This window comes from Microcaecilia unicolor, chromosome 3, assembly GCF_901765095.1.
Source record: "Microcaecilia unicolor chromosome 3, aMicUni1.1, whole genome shotgun sequence".
NCBI lineage: Eukaryota > Metazoa > Chordata > Amphibia > Gymnophiona > Siphonopidae > Microcaecilia > Microcaecilia unicolor.
This window is the reverse complement of record NC_044033.1, coordinates 310419860-310438285: the sequence shown is the minus strand read 5'-3', so window position 1 is coordinate 310438285 and position 18426 is coordinate 310419860. Positions and strand designations below refer to the sequence as shown.

The following is an 18426-nucleotide window of genomic DNA, read 5'->3' as shown; positions in this document are numbered from 1 at the left end:
GCAGTGGACTTTGATCCTGGGGAACTGAGTTTGATTCCCACTGCAGCTCCTTGTGACTCTGGGCAAGTCACTTAACCCTCCATTGCCCCTGGTACAAAACAAGTACCTGAATATATGTAAACCACTTTGAATGTAGTTGCAAAAACCTCAGAAAGGCAGTATATCAAGTCCCATTCATTTCCCCCCTTCCCTTCCCTTTATAGTAGTCTCTACCATTTTGCCCTGCACTGACGTCAGACTCACTGGTCTATAATTACCCGGATCTCCTCTGGAACCTTTTTAAAAATCGGCGTTACATTGGCCACCCTCCAATCTTCCGGTACCATGCTTGATTTTAAGGATAAATTACCTATTACTAACAATAACTGCTCGGTCATGTAGCGGTCCAACCGATTCTTTTGCCGGCTTCCTGCTTTTAATATACCTATAAAATGTTTTACTATGTGTTTTTGCCTCCAACGCAATCTTTTTTTCAAAGTCCCTCTTAGCCTTCCTTATCAGCGCTTTGCATTTGACTTGACATTCCTTATGCTGTTTCTTATTATTTTCAGTCGGTTCCTTCTTCCATTTCCTGAAGGATTTTCTTTTTCTTTCACCTCGCTTTTTAACCATGCCGGCTGTTGTTTGGTCTTCCGTCCTCCTTTTTTAATATGCATAATATATTTGGCCTGGGCTTCCAGGATGGTGTTTTTGAACAGCATCCATGCCTGATGTAACTTTTTGACCCTCGCAGCCGCTCCTCTACGTTTTTTATTCACCGTTCTTCTCATTTTATCATAGTCTCATTTTTTTAAGTTAAACGCTAACGTATTTGATTTCCTATGTATACTTCAAAATTAATATCAAATCCGATCATATTATGATCACTGTTATCAAATGGCCCCAGCACCATTACCTCCTGGACTAGGTCTAGAATTTTTCCTTATTTCATCAGCTCCTTTACCAGCTGCTCCATAAAGCAGAATTTGTGCGTAGAGCCTGAGTTCTTTCATTAAAACTTGGGGACCATGGATCAATTTTAGCAGCAATGGAAAAGTGCCAGTACTCAGTACCCCCTCAAAAAAAGCCCTGGATCTTACCCACCTAAATTTTGCTGAAGATGAGTTATATTCAGGTACTCTGGATATTTCTCTGTCCCAGGAGGGCTCACAATCAAAGTTTGTACCCGAGGCAATGGAGGGTTAAGTGACTTGCCCAAGATCACAAGGAGCAGCACTGGGATTTGAACCAGCCACCTCTGGGTTGCAAGACTGGTGCTCTAACCACTAGGCTACTCCTACACAAGTATTTATAGAATGCAGGGGAAAATTCACAGACCATAAAGGAGGAAAAAAGGAATCTTTTAAATTTTGGTTTAGTGATCTGAATATGTCAGCTCTGGGAATATGAATGTACAGATCTAATGAAAAGAGTACTACCGTGTTGTCCTGATTGAAGTTATACTGAGTGAACGTAGTAAGGCCACTTGGAGCTGTTTTGCTGCTGTGTGATTTTCTAAACCAGATTGATTTGGATGGAGTACATTTAGTTTTATTTAGAAAGTCATCCAGTTGTTCAAATACCTGGTGTTCTGCAAGTTTGAAAATAAAAGGGAAGGTAGCAATCGGGTGAAAAGTTGTCTTCTAATGAGCAGTATAGACTGTGTTCAATACATTTGAAACTTTCTGTGTATTATGGATGGTACGGAAGGAAATGCATTTCAGTTTCTATTTCTCTCATGTTGCACTAAAGGCATAGACTGGCTTCTTGAGGTTTCCAGTTTATTTGTTGTATACATATATCTGTTTCTATTTTGTGGTCATTTATTCTGTATTTGGTGAGAGTTGCCCGTGCTGTGTGTGTGACTGAGGTGAGTTGTCTTGCAGTGTGTAATTTCTGTGAATCCATTTTGTGGGCTGATGGAATGTTTATAGAGCTGTCATTTTATGGGCTTTGCTGCTGGTTGCAAGGTGGAGCCCTGGGTTGCTCTTCTCATCCAAAGGACATCCCTCCACCATGTATCTCGCTTAATAGGAAAAAATCCCTTTCCGAATTACATATCTGGATTTAGGTAACAGTAGGGTTACCATAGGTCCAATTTTACCCAGACATGTCCTCTTTTTGAGGACATGTCTGGGTAAAACCGGACGTATAGTAACCCTACCCCAGGAACTAAACACTGGCAGAATGCTTCACTTCTGTCACTTGTGCAGAATACAGACAGAGCCTCAAGTACAAAATAAGCAACCATGAACTAGAAACAGGAACTCCAAGAAGTCTGACTGCAATGATCACTGGTGCTGATCTAACTTCCAGGAGTCAGAGTAACAATCTGTGAAAAGGCAGCACTGTAAATATTACTCTAGGCCCTAAAACACCAATACACCACCTAGGGAGAAAACAGAACAAACAAGACTGCTGCATGTTAGTAGCGTATTGTACCTTGGTCACACATGCAAAACACAGACACCTCAACAACAACAACAACAAAAAATGAAACAAGAGACCACAAAGATATGAAAGGGAAAAAACAGAACTAGAAACCTGAAGAAGTCAAGATTCTCTGCATGTACAGGAATACTAGACAAACTGAAATGCAAGATATCAGAGATGTGCATTTCCAAAAGCTGACGTATTCCAGTTAATAAATTCAGAATAAAATTACTTGTTCTGCATTTGTGGTCTGAGCATTTATTTTTCCATTTGTTTTGCTTTTCTCTGCTTTTTCCTGTCTTTCCAGGTCTCCTGTTCATATGACATTTCTTCTCTCTCCATTTCCTCTGTCCATCTTCCTGTGTCTGTATCTGCCCTGTCCATCATCTCCCTTTTGAGTCCCTATGCCCAGGGCCGGTCTTAGCATTTGCGGGGCCCTGTGCAGACCGGTCCAGTGGGCCCCATGCCTGCACCCGCCCGCCACCATAAGCCATAATTTATCAGTTTAAAAGGAGGTTTAGAGCTCTCAGAACCCCACCTCACCCCATACCTTGATATGTATCCACCACGTTTCAGTAGAGAGTGGCAGACAGCGGCAGCGATTTTCATATCCCATCAGCTGCTGAGCCCAGAGCCTCCTCGCTGCTGCATCCCTCCCTTGCAGAAGCAGGAAGTGACATCAAAAGGGGTCGGGACGCAGCAGCGAGGAGGCTCTGGGCTCGGCAGCTGACTGCCCAGATCCTCCTCGCTGTTGCATCCCGCCCTTGCAGAAGCAGGAAGTGACATCAAAAGGGGTCGGGACGCAGCAGCGAGGAGGCTCTGGGCTCGGCAGCTGACTGCCCAGATCCTCCTCGCTGTTGCATCCCGCCCTTGCAGAAGCAGGAAGTGACATCAAAAGGGGTCGGGACGCAGCAGCGAGGAGGCTCTGGGCTCGGCAGCTGACTGCCCAGATCCTCCTCGCTGTTGCATCCCGCCCTTGCAGAAGCAGGAAGTGACATCAAAGGGGTCGGGACGCAGCAGCGAGGAGGCTCTGGGCTCGGCAGCTGACTGCCCAGATCCTCCTCGCTGTTGCATCCCGCCCTTGCAGAAGCAGGAAGTGACATCAAAAGGGGTCGGGACGCAGCAGCGAGGAGGCTCTGGGCTCGGCAGCTGACTGCCCAGATCCTCCTCGCTGTTGCATCCCGCCCTTGAGGAAGTGACATCAAAAGGGGGCAGGACACAGCAGCTAGAAGGCTTTGGGCTCGGCAGCTGACAGGATATGAAAATCACTGCCGCTGCCTGATGCTCTCTACTGAAACGAGGATGCACATTAAGGTACGGAGCAGGGAGGTGTTCCGAGACAGGAGGACAGATGTGCCAGAGAAGTGGGGCCCCTAAGAGTGTGAGGCCCTGTGCGACCGCCCCGCCTTTGCCTAAACGCCCCCAATGTTCAGTAACTCCCTCTGTGTCCGTATCTTTTGCTGTCTGGCTTCTGTACTTAGTGTCTCAATCTATCCCCCTGTATCTCTGTCCCTATGTTCCCTTCATACCCAGCATCACTTCTCTGTGTCCATGTCTCTCCCCATATCCAACTTCTTCCCTCTCTTCTCTTTCTCCCACACCGTTCACCGTGGGGCTAGCATTTCTCCCCCTCTCTTCTGCAGCCTCCCTCCTTTTATTCCAGCATCTCTTCCCCTCTTGAGCCTTGTATCTCTCTCTTTAATCCCCACCAGAGTTCAGTCTGTCTGCTCTTCCCCCCCCCCCCCCCCGCCCCGGTCCAGCATGTCTTTCAACATAGGTGATGAAAATGTCTTATCAAAACTTAGTGGACAACCAATCTGTGGCACCAAGGACTCAACACAGCTGTGTTTCAACAATCACAGTTGTGACAATAGTAGCCTGAAAACACCTTGATGAATGGATTAGAGCATCAATAAAATCACCTTTTGGGGAAAGCGAACCACACATGCTCTAAATAAAAACTGTGTAAATTCTGTTAAGACATTTTCATTGCTTGTGTTGCCTTTGCTTTTTATCTGCTCATTCTCCGAGGACAAGCAGGCCCATTAATTCTCACATGTGGGTGAGATCATCCATGGCACCCAGTGTGGAAACGCCTAGCATACTATAGCTTTAAGAGCTCAAGGCAGCACTCCCACCACGTATGCATGGGTACTTTCCTGCTCGACTCACGAATGTGGGACCAGCAGTCTTTCTTTTCATCCACGGTGAGGGGAAGAGACGTTCTTCACAGCTCCTCTCAGTGTCATTTTTCAACTTGCTCTTTTGGTGCCTTCCCTCATGGGTTTTTTGGCTAGCACTGCCGTTTTTGTTCTTCAGAATGTTACTCCTGTGTCTCATTTTTAGTGAGTTTTGCCCTTTTTTTTAAAGTTTCTTTATTTTTTTCAGGCTTGCACGGCCCTCTTAGGCTTGAGCTTTGGCCAGGTGTTCTTCCTTTTTTGGTGATAAAGCCCCCTATTTTCATTACCGTTGAATCATTTGATTTAGCCATGGCTGTTTTTCCTTCCATTTCATCAAAGGTTCCCAGTGGCTTCAAGTGCTATGCTCGGTGCAATCAGACCACCTCTGGCAAAGACGCGCATTCTTGGTGTATTGTGTTTGGGGCCAGACCATAACTCTACTAACTGTATTCCTTGTTTGCGTATTCAAAAAGGAACACACAAGTCCAGAAAGGCTCAAAAAGAGAAGATTTTGGACCCTGGTCCGGATTGTCGGCATTGAGTGCATCGGTCCCCATGGCTGCTAGACCTTTGCCTGAGACAGGGAGTGGACATACGTCATTATGAGGGCCATGTCCTTGTGCTCACCTATATTCCAGCATCTCTTTCTCCTTTCCCTTCCCTCCACCCCTACCTCCTGCGGTCCTTCAAAATTACTGGTAGTGCTGCAGGTGACCCAATGCAACTTTACAGGTGGGGGGGGGGGGGGGTGCAGGGGGAGATACCAGAGCTATGGGAGCTGAGGAGAAGGAGAGATGCCAGACTGCAAAGACGGTGAACTGGGATCCAGGCTGGAAGGAGGGCACTTAATCTTCCATTGGACGGTCCAAGGCTTTTTGCTGGTCTTGCTCAGTGGTAGTTACACCCCTGTTTAAAACACAATTACATATGGAGGCAAAAGTCACTTTTAACCCAGTTATCTGAGTAATGTCACAAGTGTTTTCAGGTTGTACTATTACAGAGTAACGGGGTATTATACACAACCTGTGGCCACCTTGCTACTGGGGATGTGAGAAATGTCCCTGTGCCCTTTCAAAGCTGGCCCTGCTGGCCAGGGGGCCAATTAGTGTCACTAGCTATGATAACTGTTGAATCCTTATGGGTAATTAAGAAGATGGCCCTCCTGCCTTGTTAGCTAGCAGGGATGGAGGCAACTGGTATTTCAGCTCTGCAACTTCTCAGCTGGAAAGATATTAACCCATGACTGCCTGAGCATGCAAAATTTAAAGCATAAGAAACATCAGTTTGTGCTGTCATTTTTCCCATCCCTGCAAATATCCAGTTATATGACAATCAAGCAACAGTTGAACCAAAAATGACTTGTTTTAGTCTGTAGTCTGTCTCCTACCACTCCATATGCTAGCTTTTTTTTAATCCTCTTAATATTTTATTTCTTATGCTGGTAACGTTTTGTTTGGAATAAAAGACATGGATGTTTTATTGTAGCAGTGGCATTCCTAGGGGGGCGGACACCCTGGGCGGCGCCCTGCCCCCCCCCCCCCCCCCGATGCAGCGCAGACCTCCTCCCGGGTGCACGCTGCTGGGGGGGTGCCGCAACGCGCACCTGCTCAGAGTTCCCTGACTTCGCGCGTTCGCTGCAGCTCCCTCTGACCCGGAACAGGAAGTAACCTGTTACTCCCAGAGGGAGCTGCAGCGAGCGCGCAAAAAAGTCAGCGAACTCAGAGCAGGCGTGCGCCACGGCACCCCCAGCGGCGTGCACCCGGGGTGGACTGCCCCCACCTTGGTACGCCACTGTATTGTGGTCACATGTCTGACTTTAATAACCTTCCCTGCAATGTCACTTCAGCTGTTTATGCTGTATTCATACTATGGTTGCTGTTCTCTCCTCCCTCCAGAGGTCTCTGGGTTTTGTTTTGTTTTTCTTATTTGGCTCGAATGAACCGTACATGCCCTTTAATTCTCTCGCCTACTTTTTTCTCGCAGTCTTAGTTCCTTATTCTCCCTTTTCTCCAGTATCACTTCCTCATACACTTCTCTTTCTCCTTCGCTCTTCTCTATTTTCCCCCATCTCTATGTTCTCCAGAAGTGACGAGAAGGCCAGAGACCAGTTGGGGTCTGTGATATTGCACTAGGAGTGATAGTGGAGAGGCTGCAAGTAGTTGAGCCTACTCAGACAGTGTTACGAATAACTCTGCCACCTTCCCTCTTCCAAGAGCAGAGACAAAGGGAAGAGCGAAAGGACAAAACTAGACAGCTGAGCAGGCTAAAAAAAAAAACTCCAGGACTGTCTGTCTCTAGGCATGGTCCATCAGCGTCTGGGCTCAGGCCTTCCCATCCCTCCCCTCATAGAAGCCAACTTTTCAAAATGATTAGGGGTGCTGAACCCAATGGAAATTACCCTTCCCTGGCCATAGTCAAAGAGTTTGCGCAATATTGGGGGTGCTCAAGCTGGCTGCTATGCCTCCCCTATCCTCTGCTAGACAACTGTTTCCATATCAGTTCTCTGGTAATGTGCAGCTCTGAGCAATTGAGCCACATGGTACCTGAATCTCCCACATTACTGTGTGAACAGCTTGGGAGGTTGGGCCCTGCACTTCTCACAGCTGAGCTACAGGGTGCTGAAAAATAGAGAGAGAAGTAATCAGCTGTTATTCCTTTGACAAGGTGAAGATGAGTGAAGGAAATCTGAGGCTCAGTTGAGGGTGGGAGGGGTGATTAAGAACAGGGGAGATCATTGGGTTGAAGAGGCTGAAGGATAAAAGGGTAATCATGTTAGGGGAAGTGTTTGTGTGAAGAGAGCCTGAGGGAGGGGACCAATAAGAAGATGGGACGGGAGAGAAGAGGGGTCAGCTGGGGTGATGTGTGTATTTGTAAGAAGGTGTGAAACACTCCACATTTTGTCTGCCTTCCTCCCTGGATCTCTCCCTCTTGCCTATGTAACTTTAAGTCGATGTGCTTTGAAAATGAGCACCCAAATGATCTATCAGCGTCCACAGCTTAGTTTGCATGCGGTATTCTCTATAGAAGGCTCTGAAGGGAAGGTGTACAATGCAGGAATGAAATGTCAATGGAGGTGTGGGACCATAACACCATACTGAGCATCTGAGAGAAAATGCAGTACCCTTGAAAATCTGAGCGTGTAGTATGTATCTACAACCCAAATCTGGCACCTAGTAAGCATGCTTTTATCCTTCTTTGCACTGCATCTTAGGAACAGGGTTGTCCAGAGAGCTATGTGGGCCTCACAGAGTGCAAGAGAGATGGGGCCACAAACATGACCCCCCATCCATTGTCTCTGCGGTGGCCGTTGCACAGTGGGTGGGGTGGAAGCATTAGGAGGTGTGTCACATAGGGCACAATTCCTGCTTAGGATGTGCCTGCTTAAGAATTAAGCCCCTACTAGAGCATAGGAATGAAATGAAAATCATAAAGAAAAAAAAGAGGGCCCTTTCTCATATTTAACTGCTGACTGAATTAAAAGATTTGTAAGAAATTGGCAGCACTCCGGTTAGCAATGAGTAATTAAGCTGTGACATTTCTTAACAAGCTACTCGGGATGCAGACCACACCTCCTTCATTTTCTTGTTTAAAGGACAACGTTCTGGTATTCCTGCAGCTAAGTGGGACAGACGTCCAAAGTTCAAGCTCTGTCACCACTTCCAGGATTCAGCTCATTTTACCATAACGTGACAAAATATAAGGTTCTTTTTAACATTCTGCTGATGGGAGCTGGGATTTGGGACTGAGGGAAAGGCCTGGAGAGGCAATGTCTGTCCAGGTTAAATAGGATTTTAAACTATTTTTATATCATCTCTCAGAGGATTATGGCCTTGCATTCCAACCAGTTCAATTACTTAAAAACACAGCCTATTTACTAATTTCTTGCAACATAGTATTTGTTATAATGGTTGAGTCTCTGGGAGTTACCCTGATCACTTAGGGCCTCTTTTACTAAACCGTGCTAGCGATTCCCGGCACAGCAGATGAGAGCAAACCCATTCAATTCCTATGGGCTGCTTCTCATTTTCCGTGTGTGAATCGCTAGCACAGCTTTGTAAATGAAGTCCTAAAGTAGTTCCAATGCCTAACATTTCAGTCTAGTTTTAACTCGTCACTTATCCTTCTGTTTATATGCTCAAATGAAGGGGTGGAAGCTTGAACTATCAAAATTGCATATCCTCTAACAGATAATTTTTTTTTTTAATTAACGGCTTTTTCCATTCACCTCTTGCCACTTCAGCTTGGAGAAGAGACAGCTGAGGAGAGATATGATAGAAGACTATAAAATACTGATTGGTATGGAATGGGTAGACTTGAATCTCCTGTTTACTCCTTTTCAAAAAGTACAAGTACTAGGGGGCAGCAATGAAGCTGCTAAGTAGTAAGTTTAAAACAAATCAAAGAAAATATTTCTTCACTCAAATTTTAAACTCTGGAATTTGTTGCCAGAGAATGTGGTAAAAGCAGTTAGTTTAGCAGGGTTTAAAAAAGATCAACAAGTTCCTTAAAAAAAGTGTACAAACATTATTAAGATGGACTTGGGAAAATCCATTTCTTATTTCTAGAGTAAGCATAAAACTTGTTTTGGGATCTTGCCAGGTACTTGTGATCTGGATTGGCTACTTTTAGAAACAGGGCTTGATAGACCTTCAGTCTGCCCTAGTATAGCAATGCCTATTTCTTATTCTTACATTCTTAAATGTCGTAGGTCCTGATTATCCAGCCCCCACGTTTTTAGTAATATAACTTTTTGCTTTTTCATTTTAGATTTATTTTTTTATTTCGCTTAGTCCCTTTTTCTTTTTTAGCATGAATGCCTGGTTCCTGGTCCTCAACATTTTTCCCAAGGGTCCTGAGAATTTCCGAATAGGAAAAACATTGAAATAGTTAAACTGGGACCAATTCACCTGTTCTTTGACGTCTGGAGTTCTTTCTCCTTCACACTCACCCCATTCTCAGCACATTAAGCCGTCTGCTTTAGCGAGTCTTGGGTGGGCTCATACAATTCTGGCAGGAAAGCTCCATTCCACCAGAACACCCGAGAGAGTGACTTGCAGTGAGTTCGAGAATTTCTGCAAAACGCTTGTGAACTTTGGAAACAAGTTCATTCCTCTCAGACCGCAATGCGTTAGGTGAGGGGTGGGTAAAGGATCTTCGACACGTGCCTCACGGGCAAAAATTGATGGGATCTGAACCGTGCAGAGTTTGAAGAAAAGTTAGCAACCTGAGCCTACTGAGGAACCGCTGCGTGTCCTGAAATCACATTATAATATACAAAATGTCCTCACTGCTGCTGTTTTCGTGTCTGCCAATGCTGACCCCAGAAATGGCCTGTGGTTCTGTCACTTTAGGCAGTGGCGAGTGTTTTAACGCTGTCCTGTTTTTATGGTCCTTTGGCAGGTAATTTATGTGGTGTCACTCGTCTGCCATAATTAGCTCTCCCCAGGCTACTCGACCAGAGATCTCACTGAACGATGAGGCTAAGTGTTTCTTTTTTTAAAATAAATACATAAATGGCTGCGGCCATTGGAGACCGATTGCTGGCAGAGTTCCCCATTGTAGTTCTGTAGTTTGAGAAAAACTTCAGAGCCTGCTTCTCACAAACACATGACACTCAGTTCCTGCGTGTGTTTATATATTTTTTGAACTTTCTTTTTCTTCTCCTCCCCCTAACACACGGACACACACAGCTACTACTGCTGCTACTTGCTGTGGTCGCTTCATTAGCCTGTCCAGTGGCCAGGGTAGACAGTCAGAGGCCGTGGGATCCAGCCGATGCTCTGGCTCTGCAATGGGGAGTTTAAAACTTGCGCCCTGCGCTCGCCAGATCTGAAATTGCATCGCACGGGCAGCCGCTGGGAGGAACCACTGGAGATCGTAGTTCCATGGCTAAATTTATCAGAATCCAAAAAAAGCATTTGCATGCGCCGGTTCTAAGGTAAGTCATACCACCCCCAGTGGTTTGGGCAGTGCACTGGCTGTGTCCCCGGCTCTAAGGGAAACTTGACAGTGAAGGTGGGGGATTCTCAGCAATGGGAGAATATTTATGGGACCTGTAACAGCTTTTCAGGAGAGTTTGGCTGACGAGAGAGTGAAAACCGTGACTGAGTAGAAACAGTACAAGTTTGTTTTTGTAGTTGGCTCTTCAGATCTGAACTGTATTTAAACCAGAAAGAGTCCCCCAGCCTTCAGCACCATATAATATGCTAATGGTTATTGTGCCTGTGCTCAGTCTGTGTTTGGTGCCGTCTTCCCACCTTTTCCTGGTAGGAGCAGGACCTCAGGTTCTTGGGCACTGTATGAGCTGGGAGTCAAGAGAAGTGCTGTTTCTTCTCTTTGTTTTTGGAAGTCCACTTCTAACTAATATTTGTTAGGGGAGGGGGCGGAATTAATTGTCACACTAAATAATAGCACATAGTAATTTAGCTTTGGTGCTGGCATTCTGAATGTGAAGTGCTGTCCCAGTTGGTAAGAGTTGGGATATCAGCATTTTAGACACAATTCAATGTCACTTAAAAATACATAAATATATTTTTTCTAACTTGAGACCTTTTTTAAATTAATTTAATGACCAATATTTTGAACCGCAAAAACATGACCACATGGCAGCAATACATGAGAGCTGAAACACATTGATGCCTGTTATACGTTTTAAACAGATGTAGTTGAACACATTTCCCATAGTCTATCACATATAAAGTTTGTTTATTCATTAACTCACCCCTTCCATCCCCCTCCCCCCCCCCACACTACACCTAATGAGGTTCTGTAGGGATTGTTGATATTAGCTATTTGTTTGGACCTCCTGTCCTGCATATGAAGCTTTTCTCCACTCCATATAGGGTTTCAGCATTTCCAGAAACTACTAGTATTTTTGTAGGAATGGTCCCCCAAGTGGGATATGATGTTAATCGGTGTGGGCAGGCTCTGGATTTTCCATAGCTTCGCCACCTCCACCTTTGCCACTGCCAAGCTGGTCCAGCATCCCATTTCTCCTTCCAGCCCTCTGGAATCCTCTAGAGCAGGGCTTCTCAATCCAGTCCTCCGGGCACACCCAAGTCCCATCAGGTTTTCAGGATATGCAGAATGAATATTCTACCACAATATCACCTTTTATTTGTTCATACCGGAATTGGTGAACGCCGATACGGTACTATGTAAGCCACATTGAGCCTGCAAATAGGTGGGAAAATGTGGGATACAAATGTAACAAATTATAATAATATGCATGAGATTGGCATGCCAAGGAGGAAGTTCATGCCAGTCTATCTCATGCATATTCATTGTGACTATCCTGAAAATCTGATGGGACTTAGGTGTTCCCAGAGGACTGGGTTGAGAAGCCCTGCTCTATAGAATAAGCAGCTGTGGGCTTACATCCACCTTCCTGGCTGTAGCCGTTTCCAGAAATCTTGCAGTCTCCCACCATAGATCTTGTATTATAGGACATCCTTATTACAATTGCTTAGCCCCTACCTGCCTGCAATCTCTCCAGCAATTTGGGTTAACTGTGGGCCTCATTCTGTACACCCTTACTGGGGTTAGATAAGTTCCATAAGGAACTCTACAATTAACTTCTATCAGGGGTATGAAAAAAAGGAACTCTATTTGTAGATTTCAGTATATCTGGCCAAACAAAATCCTCTCCCCCCCCCACCCCTTAACTTTTCTTCCCACTTAAGTATCAACAGGGGCTTATTTTCTCTAATGGTTTAATAAATTAGACAAAAGCCTCTTCGTTGCCTGAGTTGTTCAAATGGAGTCAGTGAGGCAACTAAGCTCTTCCAACCATTTTTTACTTCTGAGATAGTGTCACAGTTGAAGGTAATAGTACTTCTCCTCATCACTGACCTCATATATCCTTTGAAGGTCCTCAAAATCAGCTAACCTGCCCTACGTTGTTATAAGATGGCCAGATACACTAGCCCGTTATTCACCCATATTTTATTGGAATGTATTAAATTGCATGGGCAGATAGCATGATATATGCTTCCCTTCCATCACCTTCTTTGCTGCCCGCTCCAAAATCAGCAAACTCAGCTCCATTCTCCTTCTCATAGAAATCTTTTTGAGACAGTTAACCCAAGGTACCTTGCTTAATGAGACATCCATAGCAGCTTCCTGCTCCAAACTACCCACTATTTACAACCTCCCATTCCCTTCCATTCCATTGGGTTCCTCAGTTGTGCAGGCTCATCATAGGATAACAGCCAGGGAACTCCCATTCCTTCTTTATCCTTATCTTGGGGGTGGGGTAGGGTTACCATATGGCTCCAGAAAAAGGAGGACAGATTGAGCCAGCCGGGTTTTACTTCCATTGCTTTCAATGGAAAAGCAATGGAAGTAAAACTCGGCTGGCTCAATCCGTCCTCCTTTTTTTGGAGCCATATGGTAACCCTAGGGTGGGGGAGGATCTTTTCCAAATAAAATCAAATATTTTTTCTGTTGATTTTTAAAAACCCTATTGGCTACTGATATAGGGAGCAACACAAATAAAAATAACATTCTGGGCAACATGTCCGTCTTTACTATAGTTATGCATCCTAGCCAGGAAAAGCTTACATCCCAACTTTAATCTGTGATCAAAGTCAACAGCAGTGGACTGTAGTTAAAATGATATAGCTTGCAATGGTCACTACTCAATTGGACCCCCAGGTAGCAAGTGGATGACGTCTTGTTCCCCATTCCAATTTAAAGGTGACAGAGTAATGGCCATTTTCACAGACGCACACCTGCAGATTAGTGTAGAGTGCTAGTATCCAAGCTATAAATTTCGGCCTTACACCTATGGAAGCATAAAGTCCCATTCAGCTCCGTTGCACGCTTTTTCAACATCAATAGCTAAGAGCAAAGATTTAATCACAATTTTTTTGCATGCTCCAGATAACATTCAACAGTCTCCTAATAATGTCACTCCCATTGCCGACCAAGTATAAAACCTTATTGGTGAGTGTGAATCAATTTTGACAAAAACACCTGCAGTCTCACTGCCAGCATCTTTACCAGAATCTTAGCATCAAGATCAATTAAGATCTAAGAGCTACACATCCCAGTATGCTTACCAGACTTAAATAGAAACACATGTATTTATTACCATTCTTGCAAGCTTTCCTCCACAGAAATTGCAGAGTTACAGGTGTATCTGCACACTTACACAATGCCTAGAAATGGTTTATGGTCCTTAGAAAGTATGCTGTAGGAGGTCAAGGTCTTCATTGTATAATTTTTCAGCTGAGACATTGTTTAGTTTTCAACTTTCATAAGACTCTTCCCTACTGTTTGCCTTCAGCAACGGTTGCGAAACATTGTTGTAATGTTAATTTTTCTGATCTGACTGTGTTATATGGTTTCCATCAAAATATTTGTCATGTCTGTTAATATTTATAAAAGTATTTTAACATTAGGGTTTATTAGAACATATAGCATTTCCAGCAACCCATGTTCCCTTGATGTTCCAAGAGATTTCTGGAATCTCTGCTTTCCTCTTGAGTTATCTGTTGGATCGCCTGGCACAGTAGTGGTGTGGCCTGCTGTTCATGGCCACCCCTCTTTCATACAGCAGAGCTCTTGGAATTGCTGCTTTGGTAGTGTGGTGCTGTGGGGGGCAAGACCAGACCTTAGGCTTAATTAATGGCTCCTGAGGGGCCTACCACCACCTCTTCACAGTGCTTCCACTCTAAACTGGAAGTGCACGGTGAGGAAATGAGGGAGGCGTCTGAGACTTATGGGGATAGGGTGTGTTCAAGCTCTATTTCTGTTTCCCTAGAGCTGTTTCACTGTGCTGACAGCTACATTTTGATTCCCAATTGGGGAAAATAGAAAGACAGGCATTAGTCTGGCCTTAAGATGATCAAGGAAGAAGAGGATGTCAAAAAGCAGATTCAGGGTCGAGTGGGCTGATAATCAGAAGCAAATGCAGACGCTAGAGGCTGTTAGTGCCATATTAGTGCCTGCGTTTGCTACCACCCCATGATCACAGCCCCCGAGCGCATGAAACAACCTCCAATCCCCCTGACCCCCCCCCCCAACACTGGTTCAGGGGGGGTTGGAGATCTAGTGGGTCTCCAGCTCCCCTAACCCCCCCCCCCCCAGCATCCCTCCAATGTCCCTGATGGCCCAGTGGACCGCGGATCAATCCTCCCCCACCTGGAGGTCTAGCGGCTCTTCCCCACCCCCCTACCTTCAGTTGGAGGAGGGAGGTGGCCTCCCTCCTCTTCTATCGGCACCACCTGGAAAATGGCAGTGCTCAGCCCTGCTCAGTGCATCCTGGGATGCACTGGGTGGGGCTTCACACCAGGATGCACTGGGCAGGGCTGGCTGCTGCCATTTTCCAGGCAGCACCAATGGAAGGGGAGGGAGGCCACCTCCATCCAACTGAAGGTGAGGAAGGGCCGCTAGACCACCAGGTGGGGGGGGGGGGATTGACCCACAGCTAGTTGGGCCATCAGGGACATTGGAGGGATAATGGAGGGGTTAGGGGGGACTGGAGACCCACCAGATCTCCAGCCCCCCCCCCCCCCGAACCTGGGTCAGGGGACTGGAGGTTCGTCGGACCTGTAGCCCCTGTTTCACTTGGTTCGGGGCAGGTGTAGTTGGGGTCTGGTGGTCCCATGGACCTCCAGCCCCAGTGTTTAACAGGTCTGGGCTCTTGACAGCCCAGACCTGTCAAACAAGTGTGGCTCAGGCACAATCTTCCCGCACTTGTACCCCATGATCAGAGAGAATTGCGTGCTTAAATTTGCATGCAGTTTTCTCTGATCATAGGTGCAGCAATGACCCACGCTGTTTCAGTGCTATATTTAGAGCGCTGTTTGGAACAGCACGGGGCTTTTGATCATCTGCCCATAGGTGAGAAAAGCAGGGGCACAAAGAGGAGCTAAGATGGGATGGGGAGGAGCTGTGGGGCTGGGAAGGAACTTGAACAGAACTTTCCACCACCGGGGTGGGCTCCCCATAGGTGCATCATTTTGTATCCCTGGGTGGTCACACACATTTATTTGGCCATGATCAAGGGGTCATGGCCACAAAAATATTCATAAGCACTGGAAAGAGAGATGAAGAATGGGTGAGGAGGGAGAAGGAGAGAGTTGAGGGGAGAATGGGAAGTAGCCATAGAAAAGGAAGGGGAAAAGTTGCTATTCGGTGGGGGAGAGTGTGTGTGTGCACGTGCAAAGGGCCTAAAAGGGGAGTGGGTGCACTAAAGAGGTCAGAAGGGGGTGGGGTGGGAAGTGGGATGATAACGGACAGGGACAGCCAATCTCTGATGAGAGGGGGGAGGGGAGTGGGAGACAGGTGGACTGGAAAAAGAAAGGAAATGGAAAGGGGATGGGATTTGATCTGCCTTTCTGTGGTTACAGTCAAAGCAGTTTACTTATTATATAAGGTACTTATTTTGCACCTGTGAGAATGGAGAGTTAAGTGACTTACCTAGAATCACAAGGAGCCACAGTGGGAATTGAACCCATTTCCCCTGATTCTCAGGCCATTGCACTAACCGTTAGGAAGAGATGGACAGACTGTGAAGGGGCCAAGGTAGGAGACACTATTTGGATTGGGCAAGATAGAACAGTTGGGAAGACTGTCTAGGAACAGATGGCCTGGAAAAGGGCCTGAGAGAAAGAGAAGACTGTTGGCAAGGAGCACAGTAAACTGATAATAGGTCCAGTGATTCCAGAAATCCTGGATTTTACTTGTTACCATTTCATGGCAAGCAAAAGGGAGGGCTGGAAAGGGACTACAGAGGATAGGGTCTTGAGAAGGGTCAAAACGGTGTGTGAAGGGATTTGCAAAAGAGAGAGATGAGGGGGGTGAGAGATACTGAATAAGTGTTGGGGGTAAAAGATCCAGGAAGTTAAGGGGTAATAGATGGAGAGGGGATTGAGGACTGTGAAGGGCAATAATAAAGAGGTAAAAAAAAAGAGTGAGATGGAAGAGAAATCAGAAAGTAGGACTAGAAAAAAGGAAATGGATCTAGAAGGTTGTAAGGTGATAGAAAAGAGAAAGGCAGAGAAGATAAAGGTGAGGAGAAGTGACATGAAAGAGAGTAGGGGGAGGAATTCCCAAACCTGTCCTGGGTGTTCAAGATGCCCGAGACAATTTTATGTATATGGGATCTGCAGTCTATGCAGATTTATCTCTTGCATATTCATTGTGGGTATCCAAAAAACTGTCTAAATTTCCCATGACACATTTGGGAAAATCTGTATTAAGAAGAGGGATAAAGAAAAGATGAGAGCCAGATGGAAAGGAGGAGGAGGAAAATGTGTCAGAAGGTAAACAAGGCTAAAAAGTATCTTAGGGTTTGGATATTGTGTAATATAACTCTCTTAGCAGGAGTAGAGGATGGCACAATGACCAAATTCACTAGGGAGATGTAGTTCAAAATGGTTTTATTAAAGTACCAAAACAAGAGGACCCGACATGGGCTGTTTTTCCGCCTGCATCAGGGATCATTATGCACAACCTAGGACACTGAAACAACTAAAAGCAATGTCTGGTGCAGAAGACGAAGCCAATAAAAGTAGTAGCCTTCACAGTGCTGCAATGTGGACAGTAGCACACTGTGGACAATTCACAGGTCAGCATTAAACCATCTCCCTAGTGGATCATTTGGACATTTTGTCATCCTCCATTTCTGCTTTGGCATCTGTGTTTGGATTTCTGTAGAAAGTTGTCTTCCTGTTTCTGCTTTGGACATGTAACTCTTAAACATTACTATTTGGATTTAGCTCATGTCTTTAGTTTGGTATCTCAAGGTGGGTTGCATTCAGGTACAGTAGGTATTTTCTGGTCCCCAGAAGGCTTGCAATCTATATTTGTATCTGAGGCAATGGAGGGTTAAGTGACTTACCCAAGGTCACAAAGAATGTCAATGGGAATTGAACTCTGGCTTCTTTAGTTCTGAAGCTACTGCTCTAACCATTAGGCTAATCATCCTCTCCTTATCTTAGTATAAGTTGCATATAGCATTGTGTTTTCTTTGTTAACGGGCAGGATGAAATCAACCACAATTGTGTGTAGTGTCATCTGATTGTGTTGATATCGAAGCCCACTCTTTCAGAGCTCAGATAGAACAATCCAGGTCTTTGGAGCTTGCATGGGAATTTGTGTTTTCTGCCGCCTCTGTGGTGTCTGAGCGCTTACATGGATGCAGATCCTACTTCTCCTACTTTTCATTACATATGTGGTTAGCCTCTTTTGTTCCATGTTTCCCTAGGGTGCTGTATTGCTTTCCTGGGATGTCTGGGGGACCAGTCTACTACTACTATTTAGCATTTCTATAGCGCTACAAGGCATACGCAGCGCTGCACAAACATAGAAGAAAGACAGTCCCTGCTCAAAGAGCTTACAATCTAATAGACAAAAAATAAATAAAGTAAGCAAATCAAATCAATTAATGTGGACGGGAAGGAAGAGAGGAGGGTAGGTGGAGGTGAGTGGTTACAAGTGGTTACGAGTCAAAAGCAATGTTAAAGAGGTGGGCTTTCAGTCTAGATTTAAAGGTGGCCAAGGATGGGGCAAGACGTAGGGGCTCAGGAAGTTTATTCCAGGCGTAGGGTGCAGCGAGACAGAAGGCGCGAAGTCTGGAGTTGGCAGTAGTGGAGAAGGGAACAGATAAGAAGGATTTATCCATGGAGCGGAGTGCACGGGAAGGGGTGTAGGGAAGGACGAGTGTGGAGAGACACTGGGGAGCAGCAGAGTGAGTACATTTATAGGTTAGTAGAAGAAGTTTGAACAGGATGCGAAAACGGATAGGGAGCCAGTGAAGGGTCTTGAAGAGAGGGGTATACTACTACTATTTAGCATTTCTATAGCGCTACAAGGCATACGCAGC

General features: G+C 45.5%; 1 protein-coding gene across 1 annotated transcript in view; it reads left to right on the top strand.

Annotated features, from left to right (window-relative positions):
- Positions 1–10279: 10279 nt before the first annotated feature.
- Positions 10280–18426, top strand: part of PDE1B (phosphodiesterase 1B) — a 390321-nt gene continuing 382174 nt past the window's right edge. Inside the window, exon 1 of the mRNA XM_030198308.1 lies at positions 10280–10530. Coding sequence (XP_030054168.1) covers positions 10478–10530 — 53 coding nt within the window. The 5' untranslated portion in view covers positions 10280–10477. The remainder of the gene's footprint in view (positions 10531–18426) is intronic.